Source organism: Rhopilema esculentum, chromosome 10 (genome assembly GCF_057945365.1).
Source record: "Rhopilema esculentum isolate cy_ngs chromosome 10, ASM5794536v1, whole genome shotgun sequence".
Lineage (NCBI taxonomy): Eukaryota > Metazoa > Cnidaria > Scyphozoa > Rhizostomeae > Rhizostomatidae > Rhopilema > Rhopilema esculentum.
The window spans coordinates 10811777-10824436 of NC_142824.1; the positions used below are offsets into that span (position 1 = coordinate 10811777).

The window sequence follows — 12660 nt, forward strand, 5'->3', positions numbered from 1 at the left end:
TTTAAGTAATTTGATTGAATCAAAGAATTTTTACCATTTTATGTTATTCTAGATTAAAACTTAATTTATTACATTGGTTTAAGCTATGACATGAAATTATTATACTCAAAATTTTTCAGTGTATTGAATGTTCATGCCGGTTTGGAAGTTTTGTGTTATGCCAAGAAACAAGGAGACACTTGAAATTAAAGATATTTTGTTATTCAGGTCAATTCAGAATTTTTGTCATCTACTCTGTTTGAATGTGTGTCAAATGAGAAGCTTGATGTTTTGCCAACATATATGAGCATTGAAAGGGTAAGATATTCAAACAATAAATCAGTTGTAGATAAATATATTTTATAAGCTGCAAATCCTTTGAAGAATACCTTTAAAGGGGTTAGTTTCCAAGAAGTTTAGATTAGAAAAACAATTATTATTGAATAATAGTGTTTGATAACAAACTAACAGGCTTTTCTGTCTGAATTTGACTCCAGCATTGAGTTTTTTTTTACTTTTTCTATGAATGTTTGGCTTTCTATTTTCATTATAAAAGTTTATCCTTTTACATTTACTTTAAAAAACAGCACTTAGTTTCAAAATTTCTCACTGTGATATTACTGTTGAAAGACACTGTTACTGTCCTTATTGTCTCCATTCCACCAACTTTGTTGGATTCTTGTTATTGCATGTGTTGTCTCCTGTCTCCTATAACCATGACTTCATAAGATTGCAGAATAAAAAAGTCAATGGTTTACATATTGAATGTTCCTCTCATCTCCTGTTATTGAATTAATTCTATAAATCAATTGTTTCACAAGGTGCTTGCAGAAGCTGCTGATGGTCATTTCAGTTCGGAAAATATGAAGCAGCTTGAAATCATATTTCAGTATTACAGTATTTTGCATCCTAAGTTACAAAAAATAGGGGTTGTAGGAAAGGTAAGTTTATTAGGATGCTGTATCAACCCTTTGCTTAATGTTCTTTGTGTTCTTTCTCTCTCTTAATGTTCTTTCTCTTTATAATCTTTGATAAAAAAGTGGGCATGTTTATAATATTTCAGCAAAGTCCAGCAATAGCTACATTTTTATTCATTTTCTATGTTTTTAATTGAGTAAATACATTAAATTTATTTCCAAAACAAGTAACTTGTACATTAAAATGCCATTGCTTCTTTAGTTTTGACTTTCCTGAAATTTTATGAGTGGTCTTGCATTTGCAAAAGTAACACCTTTTGCTGTTGTTCTATCAGCATCTATTTGCCTATCAATTTATAGCAAGAAGAAAAACAAAGAAAACAAAGTTGCTTATATTTTTAGAAAGATGTAAAACATGAGGCCACTATCATTCTTTTGAATTTTCTCTACATTTCTTATATATTTTAAACATCAACCCTTGCATAATTTATAATAAAAGCATGTTAGTAAATTTCATATAAAATGCATTTAAAATTTCTTATCATCTTTTGCTCCCTCTCAAAATTGAACCCTTCAAAAGTTAAATCACATTTTTGGTGAGTTTTTATTTTAATAATATTAGATATTACTTTCAATCTTTTAGCCTCTAATTAATGAGAACTACTTGATACAGTCACAACTACGCTTGCAAAAAGCCCTTTCCTTTCACCTTGCAAACAGTGAGTATTATGTTAATTTAACCAAAGTTTTTCTTGAATTTTAAAAGACTTTATGTACTTGAATGCACTTGATAATTAAGAATTTTCCCAATTATTTCAAAGCTTTGTCTCTTGGTATAATTCTGACAATAGCTCGAGTATTTCTGAGGAGGAACTGTAATCTGTTATGTATTGATTGAATCCAGTTTTGCTCTTGCACATATTCGAGTGGCTTTTACCTTTTTTGCTCATTTTGCCAACTTTATCAGATTGGTACTTCAAATTTGCTTACAAGTGCGATCGCACACGCAAATTTGTTTGCATGTGTGATTTGCCACAGACGCAGGCCTTGCTCTAAGTAAAATGAAGGTGCTCCATAAAAAGAGCCCCTTAGAAACTCTAGGCGCTCTATTTCGCACCTCTAAGTAAATGTCCTTGAGAGCATCCTTCGAGAGCTTTAGGAGATCGAGAGATCCAAATCGAAGCTTCGGAAGAATGTTGAATATGAAATTCAACGGTGATACCACAAAGCACCATAAAATGAAATAACAAAATATGCAACAAACACTATGTAATATAAGTATAGAAATATAATAGAACAAAGTCGCAAAATTGTTCAGATTTTTCTAGATATGTAAGTTGCCATCATTCGATGAGCTTTTAACAGTGTCAGTATCACTACTGTTATGTTTAGCTTCACATATTGCTTCATCAATACGCATGGCTTTAAATCGAACATTTAACTTTGTTCCTTTTTTCATGTTATCCATTCTATAAGAAACGCTAGAACATCTACTACTCGCAAAAGCAAATGAAAAATGAAAAGCAATGTGATAATTTGGACGGAAACGTGATCGCTGATTTGCAGAGGCGATTTTAAGTTATTAAAAAAACAGAAAATAATATATACTTCAATAGAAGATTAACGCTTGCTCGAAAATCAAATAAATCTGCCGGAGAATACGCTTGCTTGATGGCCTGTATCCTTGATGGTTATTAGAGGGTTTTCAGATTAAAAATGATATCGAAAACCCAACGTTGAATTTGCTGAATTTTTTCTCAAGGGGTAATCTTACGCAAATCATAATATTGCGGTCTGTTGGGAAGATTGTTTATGCTTGATCAAGTTGATTTAATAAATTCCAAAAATTTATTTTGCTCCGCGTTAATATTGTTTTTACGTTTTGAGGGGCTCTATAAATCGCTCTCCAAGGCTTTTTTTGGGTGCGCTCTAGGTGCGCGCGCTCGATCGAGCGCCTTTCCGGGCAAGGCCTGCAGACGCTTAATTTTGCTCACGAAAAGGACTGTATGCCCACTGAATATAATCCTCCCTAATATAGTCCCCTCAAATATAAGGCCAATAAAAACAGCCTTTCAACTGTTATAATCCCTGGGCTTCTTTTCAAAATTTAACGGTATTTTACATGTCATTAAGAACTGGTTCAAAGTTACAAAATTGCAAATCTAAATCATGTGGTTCTACAGGCCTTGTGAGGAGCAAAAAGCAGGCACTTGACAAACTGAGCACCTTCAACTTTTTAGACATTCCATTGAACATCATCAAATATAATCAATAACAAATTTTGGTTTTTCGCATTTAGTTTTGCAACAACATAAACATGCTAGGTGCTTGATCAATCAAGCTCCTAGAACTTTCTATGCAAATGTGGTGGCACTTGATTGAGCTCAAGCGCCTCTCCGTGCAAGGCCTGGTGGTTCTACAGACTTTGCCTTCAAATGGTTCAGTTGATCAAGGTTCCCTTATTTATAAATTTCAGAAAAACCTTAAGTGGATGGATGTCAAGACCTGTCAGTGTCGTTCAGTTTGTTGGCAGCGCTTGGTCTCTAAACCTTGAGGATATTTTTCAGTAAAAAAGAAAATGTAAGAAAAATGTTTTAACATCAATGTTTGTAAATATTCCATTTATATAAATACAACTGCTTTATAAGTGTCATTTATTCTTCTCAAGCTTTGTTTATATTGTATGACATTGTTCAATTTGAGATTCATCCAACTTCAAACAAATCAAGATCTTTAGACTGAGCAAATTATCAATCAGTTGGCTTCATATTAATAAAGAACACTAGATAGCAGAAAGTGAGAGAGCATTTGTGCATTTATAAACTCGTGTAAAAGCAAGACCTGCTGTTCCTTTTTTTATTTATTTATTTACATTTATGGAACATATGAGGCATTTCTCAGTCCTAAATACCCTTGCATTCTATCGTATGGCAATTGCCTCACAATCCTAAACTCATCTGATGAGGAGTACCTCAACTTTGTTTGTGGATCAGTATATTTTGCATGAAATCCAGAAATATCAGAGTACTTCTTTCCTGGTTTAAATGATAGAGGTGCATCAATGCTTCCATAAGTAACACTATTTTCTGGCCAATTCATTGATCTTTCCATAGATATAACTTGCTTTAGAGTCCTCCATGTTCTTTTTCTTCCACCTCTAGCTCCAGAATGTTCAAAATTAGGATTTTTGAAGACACATTCCTGTGTATCTGTTGATTCCTGAAATATAAATAGAAAGGCAAGCTAGTATGCAGATTTAATTCTGTGTATAATGGATGAATTTCAGGGGTCTTTGGGGTCAGATGATATCTGAGAAAACCTCTATCAAGGATCCAGGAGTATATTACAGATTGAGGTAAATTATCTTGGGGTTAAACATTCCAAAAAAGCCAAGAGCAAAGCAATTTTGGCAATTTGCCAATTCTGCAAATTATTGAGGGAGTGCTTGAATGTATGTGAATAACTTCTATATACTTCTGGCCTTTCAGTGGTATGCAATAAGCCTTCAGCCTACATTTCATTTTTCTTTGAAAAATTGGTGGGGGCAAAGCGATGATAGACCCAGGCATGGCACTAGACAAATTTCTTGGGGGAGCCTCATGCCAAGTTTATATATTTATTTAGGCCTACCATACCATAAGAAGGGTTGTTAAAGATCATACAGTCTATATCAGGGCATTTGACGGCGGGGGCATTTTACACCCCACCTTTTTGCACAGCAATAGAGATTTTAGCAAATTGCAATGGGTCTTTGATCTTGGCCCCCTATCTTTCGAATTTATCTGTGTCGGAACCCCCATATATTTTTTCAGCCTATGTATGATTTTTCGTACCTGGGTCGGCATGGGGCTCGCAGATTGATTTGAATCCTCAAATTCGCCCTTTGAGGCACTTTTTTTCTTTTTCGCTGATAGAGAAGTCCCGTTCTTTGCCTTTGTATCACTCGACGGTGTGCGACCGTCGGCCATGTTGTTCTGAACAACGGCCTCGATTTCAAGATTCACTTTTTCCCATTGAACTCTAAATAAAAGAAATAATAGATCTTTTATTTTAGAGTTCAATGTTCTTTCCAAGTTCCTGTGCTTTCCTGGCTGGCACAGACCTGGGTCAAATAGTCCTACTCCTACCTCTAGAGACTATGCACAGACAAAATACGGGGACACCGGAGCAGATTTTGGAGTTGAGGGGCGCCAGGCGAAGTGGCAAACTTCTATAGTACATTTGATGCCATAACCACGATACCATACTTTACTTCAATAAAAAATGTGGGAGCTATAGCCCCTTCGTCCCTGCGTACTAGGAATATACATAGCAGAGGCGGCGCCACAGGTTGAGATCGGATCTTTTTTCATTTTGATGGTCAGCTAAGGTTCTTTTTAGATCTTAGCTGACATAGAGTACATATGGTGTGTTGGATTATCAGTTCTGTAACTAAAATGAGAAATTAAAATGAGGATGAACTATAAAACACAGCTTTATCATGCTAAACAGTTGTGTTGCAGCCCCACCTGTTACAGCTGCATCACCTTTGAGCTTCAATGTCAGACGAAAGGCTGGCAAACCTTGTTCAAATTAGCATTGATCGAGAATGGCAGATAAAATAGCAAAGGAATCCTTGTTAATAAGTTTAAAACCATTGCTAGCTAAGATACCACTCGGGAATTAGTTTTAATGTGTGTAAACATTTGCCTATGAAATTTAACTCTTCTATTGAGGGTTTCAAAATATGTCAAACTTGGTTATCAATAACGAGTGTGATTTCTTGTATGGTGTTGCACCAGTTTCTCACCCAGACCTTTATCAGCTCCACCCCTTCATTGTCCACCCCACTATTTTGGGGCTGGTACCACCCCTGGAATAAAGATTACAATGCAGCATAGAGTAAAGAAGGGAGTTTGTTTTTTGGACCTTTCAGGACTACTGAGCTTATTTTGGCTACTTTGAAGTACAACAAGCTTTGAAAACTAACATTGGGTTTTCTCATTTATTATACCTTACCTTCACTTCTTATTTTACCTTACCAAGCACTGCTTGAAAGACAAGCCTGAGAAAGTGTAACAACACCCTCTCTCTGGGTTAACCATAATTTACAATGGGAACGCTAGTAACCATTGTTTTTACTTTTTCATGAAATACTTTTACTGTTCAAATGGAGAGAATAATGCCATCACTCCCCTGCCCTGCTGTCCCATTTGGAATGACAGCTGTAAGGACATGGATTACACAGAAGCATATAAATAAATTGATCAACACATTTGACAGTATGAAAAAACAATTTTTCTGCTAATTTTGTGATTTGGGTAGTATTTTTCTTCTCTAATCTGTTCTCTTCTAAGCAAACATATTTTTTGATTGATATGAAATTACATCATGCCCAGCACACTATCTGTGTTAAACAGAACACATTGTCGGTAACTGTCTGTGTTTAGAAAATGGTATGGTCCAGGTGTCAGGTGCTACATTGTTGTTAAAAGGAACCTGGACCATACCATTTTGTGTTCTGTGTTTCAATTTACTAAAGGTTTCACTCCCTGTGCACTAAATTGAAAATTTTATTTCATTGAAAACACAATTTATTCCACAAACAAACACTGTGTGAATAACAATACAAACAATACCCTCAAACTATAAAATTTTAGATTTATTCCAGCTTAACTGTGTTAGCAAAGTGCTTTACATCATGGACAAAAAATTAAAAATTATCTTGCAAAACAGTTGGCTATTGTCTGATAAGAGCACCTGAAACATCACAAACTAACCATTTAAGTATCAAGATAACTGCATAATACTTAAGTTTTATCTCAATAGGCCATGCCGTAGTCTATCAGGTCGCCTAACAAACAATTTTGTTGTGAGGACAGACTCTGATTGATCCTTGAAATCAAGCATGTATTTAAAATCAAAACAATAAATACTTCGGGAAACTCTAAACTGAAAAATTAAAAAAAAACCCATATTCAAACATCATGCAGTATTTGCATTGCATGTACCAGTAACTTCCTTTTCACCAAAGTACATTCAACAAACTTTTATCTCAAATATAGTTTACTACTTCCTTGGACTTAAATTTCATGGCTTGACATAAAACATTGTATTTTTATCCAATGGAGGATAAAAATAAAAGCATGGTCATTGCCTAGCACAACATCATTACACAAATTCTAAGCTGTATGAACATTATAGTTGCAAGTGTCAACAAAGTTTAATTAGAATCAGAGTTGGCTTTTTTGCTCTCTTCCTTTTTTACTTCGGCAAATTCTTCATCAATTCTCTCTTTTGCACGAAACACCTTTGATTGTAAGTAGAATGACCCTCCTTTCTTTTTATCGTTTATTTCAAACAAATATTTAAAACTTTTCTCCACTGACTCAGGGTTCAACTCTTTTACGTTCAAGATTTGCTGTGCTTCTTCTAAAGTCATACCCATCAAACTATTTTTCGCTGCTTGACGAGTCCCTTCTTGGGCACTACCGGCTGCCCGTCTCGCTGCATTTCCTGCCTGGAATTCTTGCCGCAAAGCTTGCGTAAAAGCCTTTGCAACTATTTGACCACCAAGAACAATTATCTGTGCAATAAATTTCGCCATTTTTCCAAGGCTTTCTCTTTCCAAAATGGGAAAACGAGAAAAAATTTAGGACCAGATTTTGGTAACAATTTGGCCTACTTTTCCATTCCGTTTCCAGACTTGGATCCCAGCAACTTGTATTCTCCTCGTCACAAAATGATAATTGTAGTCAAAATTAAAAAGAAAATCGAGCAAAAATTAACTTTCACAATAGTAAATGGAGCGAGATTCACAGTACTATCGATGCAAACAACTGATCACTGATGCAACCCAATCGCCATACTCTTGCATAATCCAGCATGGATGTCAGCTCCAAACCTCGTTTTCAATGATCGCAAATGTTCACAAAATAATGCAATTAATTTTACCGATGGTTAAAGGGCCATTCCAGCCCAAAACTTTTTTTGCATAAATTGGTAGTTAGTCGAGAAAAAGAAGCTATCGTGAAATTTTTTTTCGAAAAGCTTAACTCGTTTTCCAGATATAGACGCTCAAAGTTGAGAATCACTGTAAAAATACGACAAAATTTTTTTCGGAAGAAGCACTTTGTGACGTGTGAAAGGGCTATTGTTTCAACATTCGGCGCTATTATTATACGTTCGCACTGAAATTCGCACGACTCGGTAGAGGCTCGGAAGAGGCGATTCATGTCGGAATCTCGGTTGTCGTTTTATTTATTTTCCTTCATTGTGATTGATGTTCAGCGGAGGCTTCCAGCCAACATGGACTAGTAACATGGACAAATCAAAGATGGAAGCTTCAACCTGAACTCATATCCTCATCTTGGCAACGCAGCAAGCTTTTCAATATGGAATGCTTCACGAATTTTCAGATGTGAATGGATTTCTGACCGAAGGCATTTCTTATCGTCGTGTCATCTCAGGGATTTCCAGGGAGCTGAATAATAGAATTGATGTCTCACCGCAGTAGAAGAAGAACCCCATTCACAAGATGGAAACTTTCCCGTAAGTCACAATTCATCCTTATTATCATTTTACTATGTTGAATGTTAGGCGAAACTGCAGGGTGTAGAGGTTTGGAGGGGCTCTAAATACAGGTTTTCTAACAGCCAGTCTTGTGAACTGTCCCCCAAATGGTCAGAAATGTGGTAATATGAAAAGTGCAACAGGGGCTCTCAAGCAAAATGTCACATAAAATATTACCAAAAGTAGAAGTTTGCTACTTTTTTGTACCAGCAAGGGGGCCTGAGCCTCCAAGCACTACATCCTTGCCAATGATCTGTGCACTACACCTTTGCCTGAGGTATAGATGTGTAAAATTTCCCAGGGTTTGTCTCCTGAACCCTTCTTCTTCATGTTCTACCTTGTTCTGCCTTCAATTTTGGAGTTCTGCCTATTTCATCATAAAATTGATGCACAATTTCAAAATTTTGCCAGATCAATATCCAGGGCAAAAGATCTACTACCCAAAAGAAAAAACATGGAATTTACACCCTTGGTCTTGGAAAAAAGATGTGTAATATCCTCATTCTAATGTTTTAAAGGCAGAATTGTTTATATTTGTTAAATTTACCTTTGCTATTCTAGCATTGATTCATATAAGCATGGCCTATATCATTTAAATTCATCTTTGTGTTACTTCAAGTTAATATCCTTAGATGCTATTTGCTATAGTAACAGTGGTTGCCCTTTCACCCCTAAATTTCTCTTTGATCCTTCTAAATATCTATACTCTGAATGCCCCTGAGTGTCCAAGATTCTTTGATCATTTTATGTTTTAATATGACTCAAAAGTAAATTTCACTGGTATGTTAGTATTTATCCCTGTCAACCTTATTATTCTAGGCATAAAAAAGGTTACAAACTCTTTTATGGATCAGCAGAAAGGATCTTGCAAAAAATGCTAGATGAAGGTTGGAGATTACATGAATCCTGTTATCTGGCTACTGGCTTTGTGGGAGTGATAACTTGCCCCTCTCTTCCATTCAAGAGTTACCACAAAGACCTCAACACATTATTCTGTTTTTGTATTAACATTTTCACAAAGGAGACTATTTTTCTAAAATTATCAAAATTTTATATATATAATTTGGTCATATATAATGTTTGCAAATTATTTAAAGCTAGTAACAACATATAGGTATTTTCTAGAGGTTTTGCAATAGATTATTGTTTCATGATACTTTTATAAGAACATTTCTCATGTGCAATAGAAATTACAAATTGCTAGCTAGTTCACTGGCCTGATTGTGTAATTCAATGTAGCCAAGTATTTAAATACATCAAACATGTATTTATTATTCATAAATATAGCAGGTTGAGATTCTGACAGCTTAAAGGAGCCGACAAGGCCCCTGTAATAGCTTAAAGGTTAAATACAAAAATTATATTTACAAAAGTATATTGAAAAAGTTGAATTATTAATATAATCTCAAATCCCTTTTTTGTTTGCATAAAAACAAATTTATAATTTTTGAAAAAGTTGTTTGACTCATGACTAATGGTAGGTTTTTAGTCTTGTCTTGAAAGTTGTATACTTTCTTGTCCATGTCCTCATTTGTCCTGTTTTATTTCCAATAAGTCATGTTGATATGAAGCTCTTTATCCTAATGAATATGTAGTATCAATTCATACAGCTTTCATTCCCGGTATACTGGTTTTGTTTTCTTCTTTCCTCCCGAATTAATTGCGCGATGGTTTTTTAGCTGTTGCACTAAAGGAGGGGCTGATGAAAAAGCGCGAATCTTCTTTTTAAAATCAGGGAACTGGCCTGCCAATACAAATTGCTTCAAAAGCAACATTCCATGAAAGTCTGTCAACATCCTCATGTCTCTGTCTCGCTGGCCTACTTTGCCAATTTGACTTCTCTGTCAGAAAGATTCGTGCGACAAAAAACTTCCATATTCGATCAGAGTATCAAGACTGATGAGCGATACTTCTCTCTTTATATCGATTCCAGATAAAAGTCTGGCCTTCAAAAAAGCATGCCGCTGCTAGGCCCTGTCTGCCATTTCGCTAGGTTCTCGTTGACCCTTTGGACAGCCGATGATACTTGCCGCGAACTTACCGAGGCCGAAAATGCTTGTGACGTCAATCCGAAGATCTCCGATAACACGGTTGAAAAACAATTCAACTCAATGACCATTTTACAAACGCTAAAAACTACAAAACGGTTAGAGATATGAAAAAAATAATAACAGATTCGTTTTCAGGAGGTCTGATTACATCGTGTTCTGAAATAAAAATTTTGGGCTGGAGTGGCCCTTTAAAAAACGACTAAAAGATATCGATTCTGAATTGAAATTCAGCAGTAAATCTGAATATTTGATATCACTTTTGAAAACCTGTGATACGACGAACTTCTTACATTTGAAAGTTTCCCAAATTCAAATGCGTGTTGTCCGGGACAGCGGAAGCCGGAGACTACAGGGACTTTAGCCTCCCAAAAATTTCCAAAATGCACATAAGACCATGCAAAAATTCGTCCACCTCTTGGATTTTAGCATGTTCAGCCCCTCAATTTAGCCCATTCAATCTGTAAAATGCTCCGCGGTTCTTTGTCTATTTTCGCTTGTTTGTATGGCTCATTTTTCCTGCAAAACTTCTCAGTCACCTTGTAGTTGACTTTTGATACAAAATACATGAGGAAAAAAGGAGCTTAAAAGTTATCAAAAGGATGGCAAATTATGCTGTTTCCCTGTCCGATTCAATTATTTGCTAGGCAGTTTTTTACTTTGAAAATCCGGCAAATAAGAAGCTCACCTAAGTAAAATGCAGGTTGGTTTATATAATAAACTAAATTTTATAGAAAATTAAGAGCCTGAACTTTTTCCAGCTTCTTACAAGTGCTCGTTTAGAACGGAAGGTTGTGAAATCGTGTAGATGTAAGAATCAGTTTTTTCAAAAACAAAACAGATTTTACCTTATTGGAGTTAAAAAACTGCTTTTTAAAAACTCATTTTTTGCTGTCATAATGCAGATGTCATTTTTTGCTAGCCTTTTCCTGCTATTTTCTAAAAGAAACCCTTTTTATAGGAAACTTATCAGCATTTTTTCAAAATTTATTTCTTTTGAAAGAAACTGTACAGCCAGGTCTAAAAAATGAGCTTCCTTTTTGCAGGTTTTTTCTGTATTCTTCAACAATTTACCTTCAACCACTTTTCTTCGTTCTAGAGAATAATTCAAGGCAAACCATGAATTATTTTTTGACAAAAATATTCAAACAATAAAAGAATAAAGCTATAAGATTATTTATTCTTTAAAGTATTCTTTGAAATTTTCTTTAATTGCTCCCCATGGATAAGTTGAATCATATTAAATACCAAAAAATCCGGTGCCTAAAATTTTGGTGGATCAATTTTTGATGGAAAAAAATTCGTACATATTATTGAAGTTTCAGTGGAAGAAAAACATTTCGGTGAATAAAGATAAAAACACTTGTAAGTGATTTCTATCTCCAGGGGCGGCGCCAAGAAATTCAAAGTGGGATAGGAGGGGGTCGATTTGATAGCATTATTTGAATAACAAACCATCTTTGAAAAATTCAGTAAAATGATTCAAGATATTTTATGCACATGATCTTATAGGGCCCTCCTTATGCTAGCAATAAATTGGAAGGGTGAGCGAAAGGTTGTCTGTAGCCTGTGCGCAGATTCTGTTGACAAATTGAAAAGGGGAGATAATGTGAGAAAAATACGTCTGCGCGCAGGCTAGTTGTCTGGGGCCCCAGGTTTATTTGAAAGAAGCGAAATTTTTGCGATCACGCCCTTTAGATGATCTTAGGGTACGTTTCAGAATATTTCTTTCTCACAATCTTTTAAAACATTTCACTATTTTTAAGGCATGCTTTTATTACATAAATATACTAGATTGCGTGCGGTACAATATGATGCTATATAACAATCAATGTAAGTAAATTGTACCAGGAAATTTTTTTTAAAATAAATAACGACGTTTCGAGCATAACCCGTTAACTTGATAACTTTTATTACGTACTTTAGGTGGCCCAAGAGACCTTTGCTTATTCCTTTGAAATTAAGCAGTACAAGGATTTATCCACTACTCTTTTCATCTATATATTTTCCTTTATTCTTTTCTGTTATTTAAAAAAAACATTTTTGCAGAAAAATTGGGGGTGATAATGGAGGAAAATTAATTGGAAGGGTTTACAATTCGCAATATTTTCGATCGCCGCAGTTACGGGATTAGAAATTCTGATCGATTGTGAGTTAGAAATTAG

General features: G+C 35.1%; 3 protein-coding genes across 4 annotated transcripts in view; 1 reads left to right on the forward strand and 2 right to left on the reverse strand.

Annotated features, from left to right (window-relative positions):
* Positions 1-3537, forward strand: part of LOC135688601 (anaphase-promoting complex subunit 1) — a 38822-nt gene extending 35285 nt beyond the window's left edge. For both annotated transcript variants that reach the window (XM_065205534.2, XM_065205544.2), the window contains exons 54-57: positions 208-297; positions 801-920; positions 1540-1615; positions 3373-3537. In XM_065205534.2, coding sequence (XP_065061606.2) covers positions 208-297; positions 801-920; positions 1540-1615; positions 3373-3383 — 297 coding nt within the window. In that variant the 3' untranslated portion in view covers positions 3384-3537. The remainder of the gene's footprint in view (positions 1-207; positions 298-800; positions 921-1539; positions 1616-3372) is intronic.
* On the reverse strand, positions 3478-4865 carry LOC135688720 (INO80 complex subunit C). The gene is made up of 2 exons (XM_065205687.2): positions 4730-4865; positions 3478-4115 (listed from the first exon to the last, which is right to left on the reverse strand). Exons 1-2 carry the CDS (start codon positions 4862-4864, stop codon positions 3771-3773), a joined length of 480 nt encoding a protein of 159 aa, XP_065061759.1. The 5' UTR covers position 4865; the 3' UTR covers positions 3478-3770.
* A 1657-nt stretch (positions 4866-6522) lies between these two features.
* LOC135687321 (mitochondrial import inner membrane translocase subunit tim16-like) lies at positions 6523-7775 on the reverse strand. The gene has a single exon (XM_089110667.1). The coding sequence runs from the start codon at positions 7480-7482 to the stop codon at positions 7099-7101; it is 384 nt and encodes a 127-aa protein (XP_088966793.1). The 5' UTR covers positions 7483-7775; the 3' UTR covers positions 6523-7098.
* Between the last annotated feature and the right edge of the window lie 4885 nt (positions 7776-12660).

What these genes read in the sequence shown, in the direction of transcription:
- LOC135688720 (XM_065205687.2), bottom strand. Translation starts at nt 4,864, where the DNA reads ATGGCCGACGGTCGCACACCGTCGAGTGATACAAAGGCAAAGAACGGG. An exon ending in CGAGCCCCATGCCGACCCAG is followed by an intron (nt 4,116 to 4,729) that starts GTACGAAAAATC and finishes TTTATATTTCAG; the next exon opens with GAATCAACAGATACACAGGA.
- LOC135687321 (XM_089110667.1), bottom strand. Translation starts at nt 7,482, where the DNA reads ATGGCGAAATTTATTGCACAGATAATTGTTCTTGGTGGTCAAATAGTT.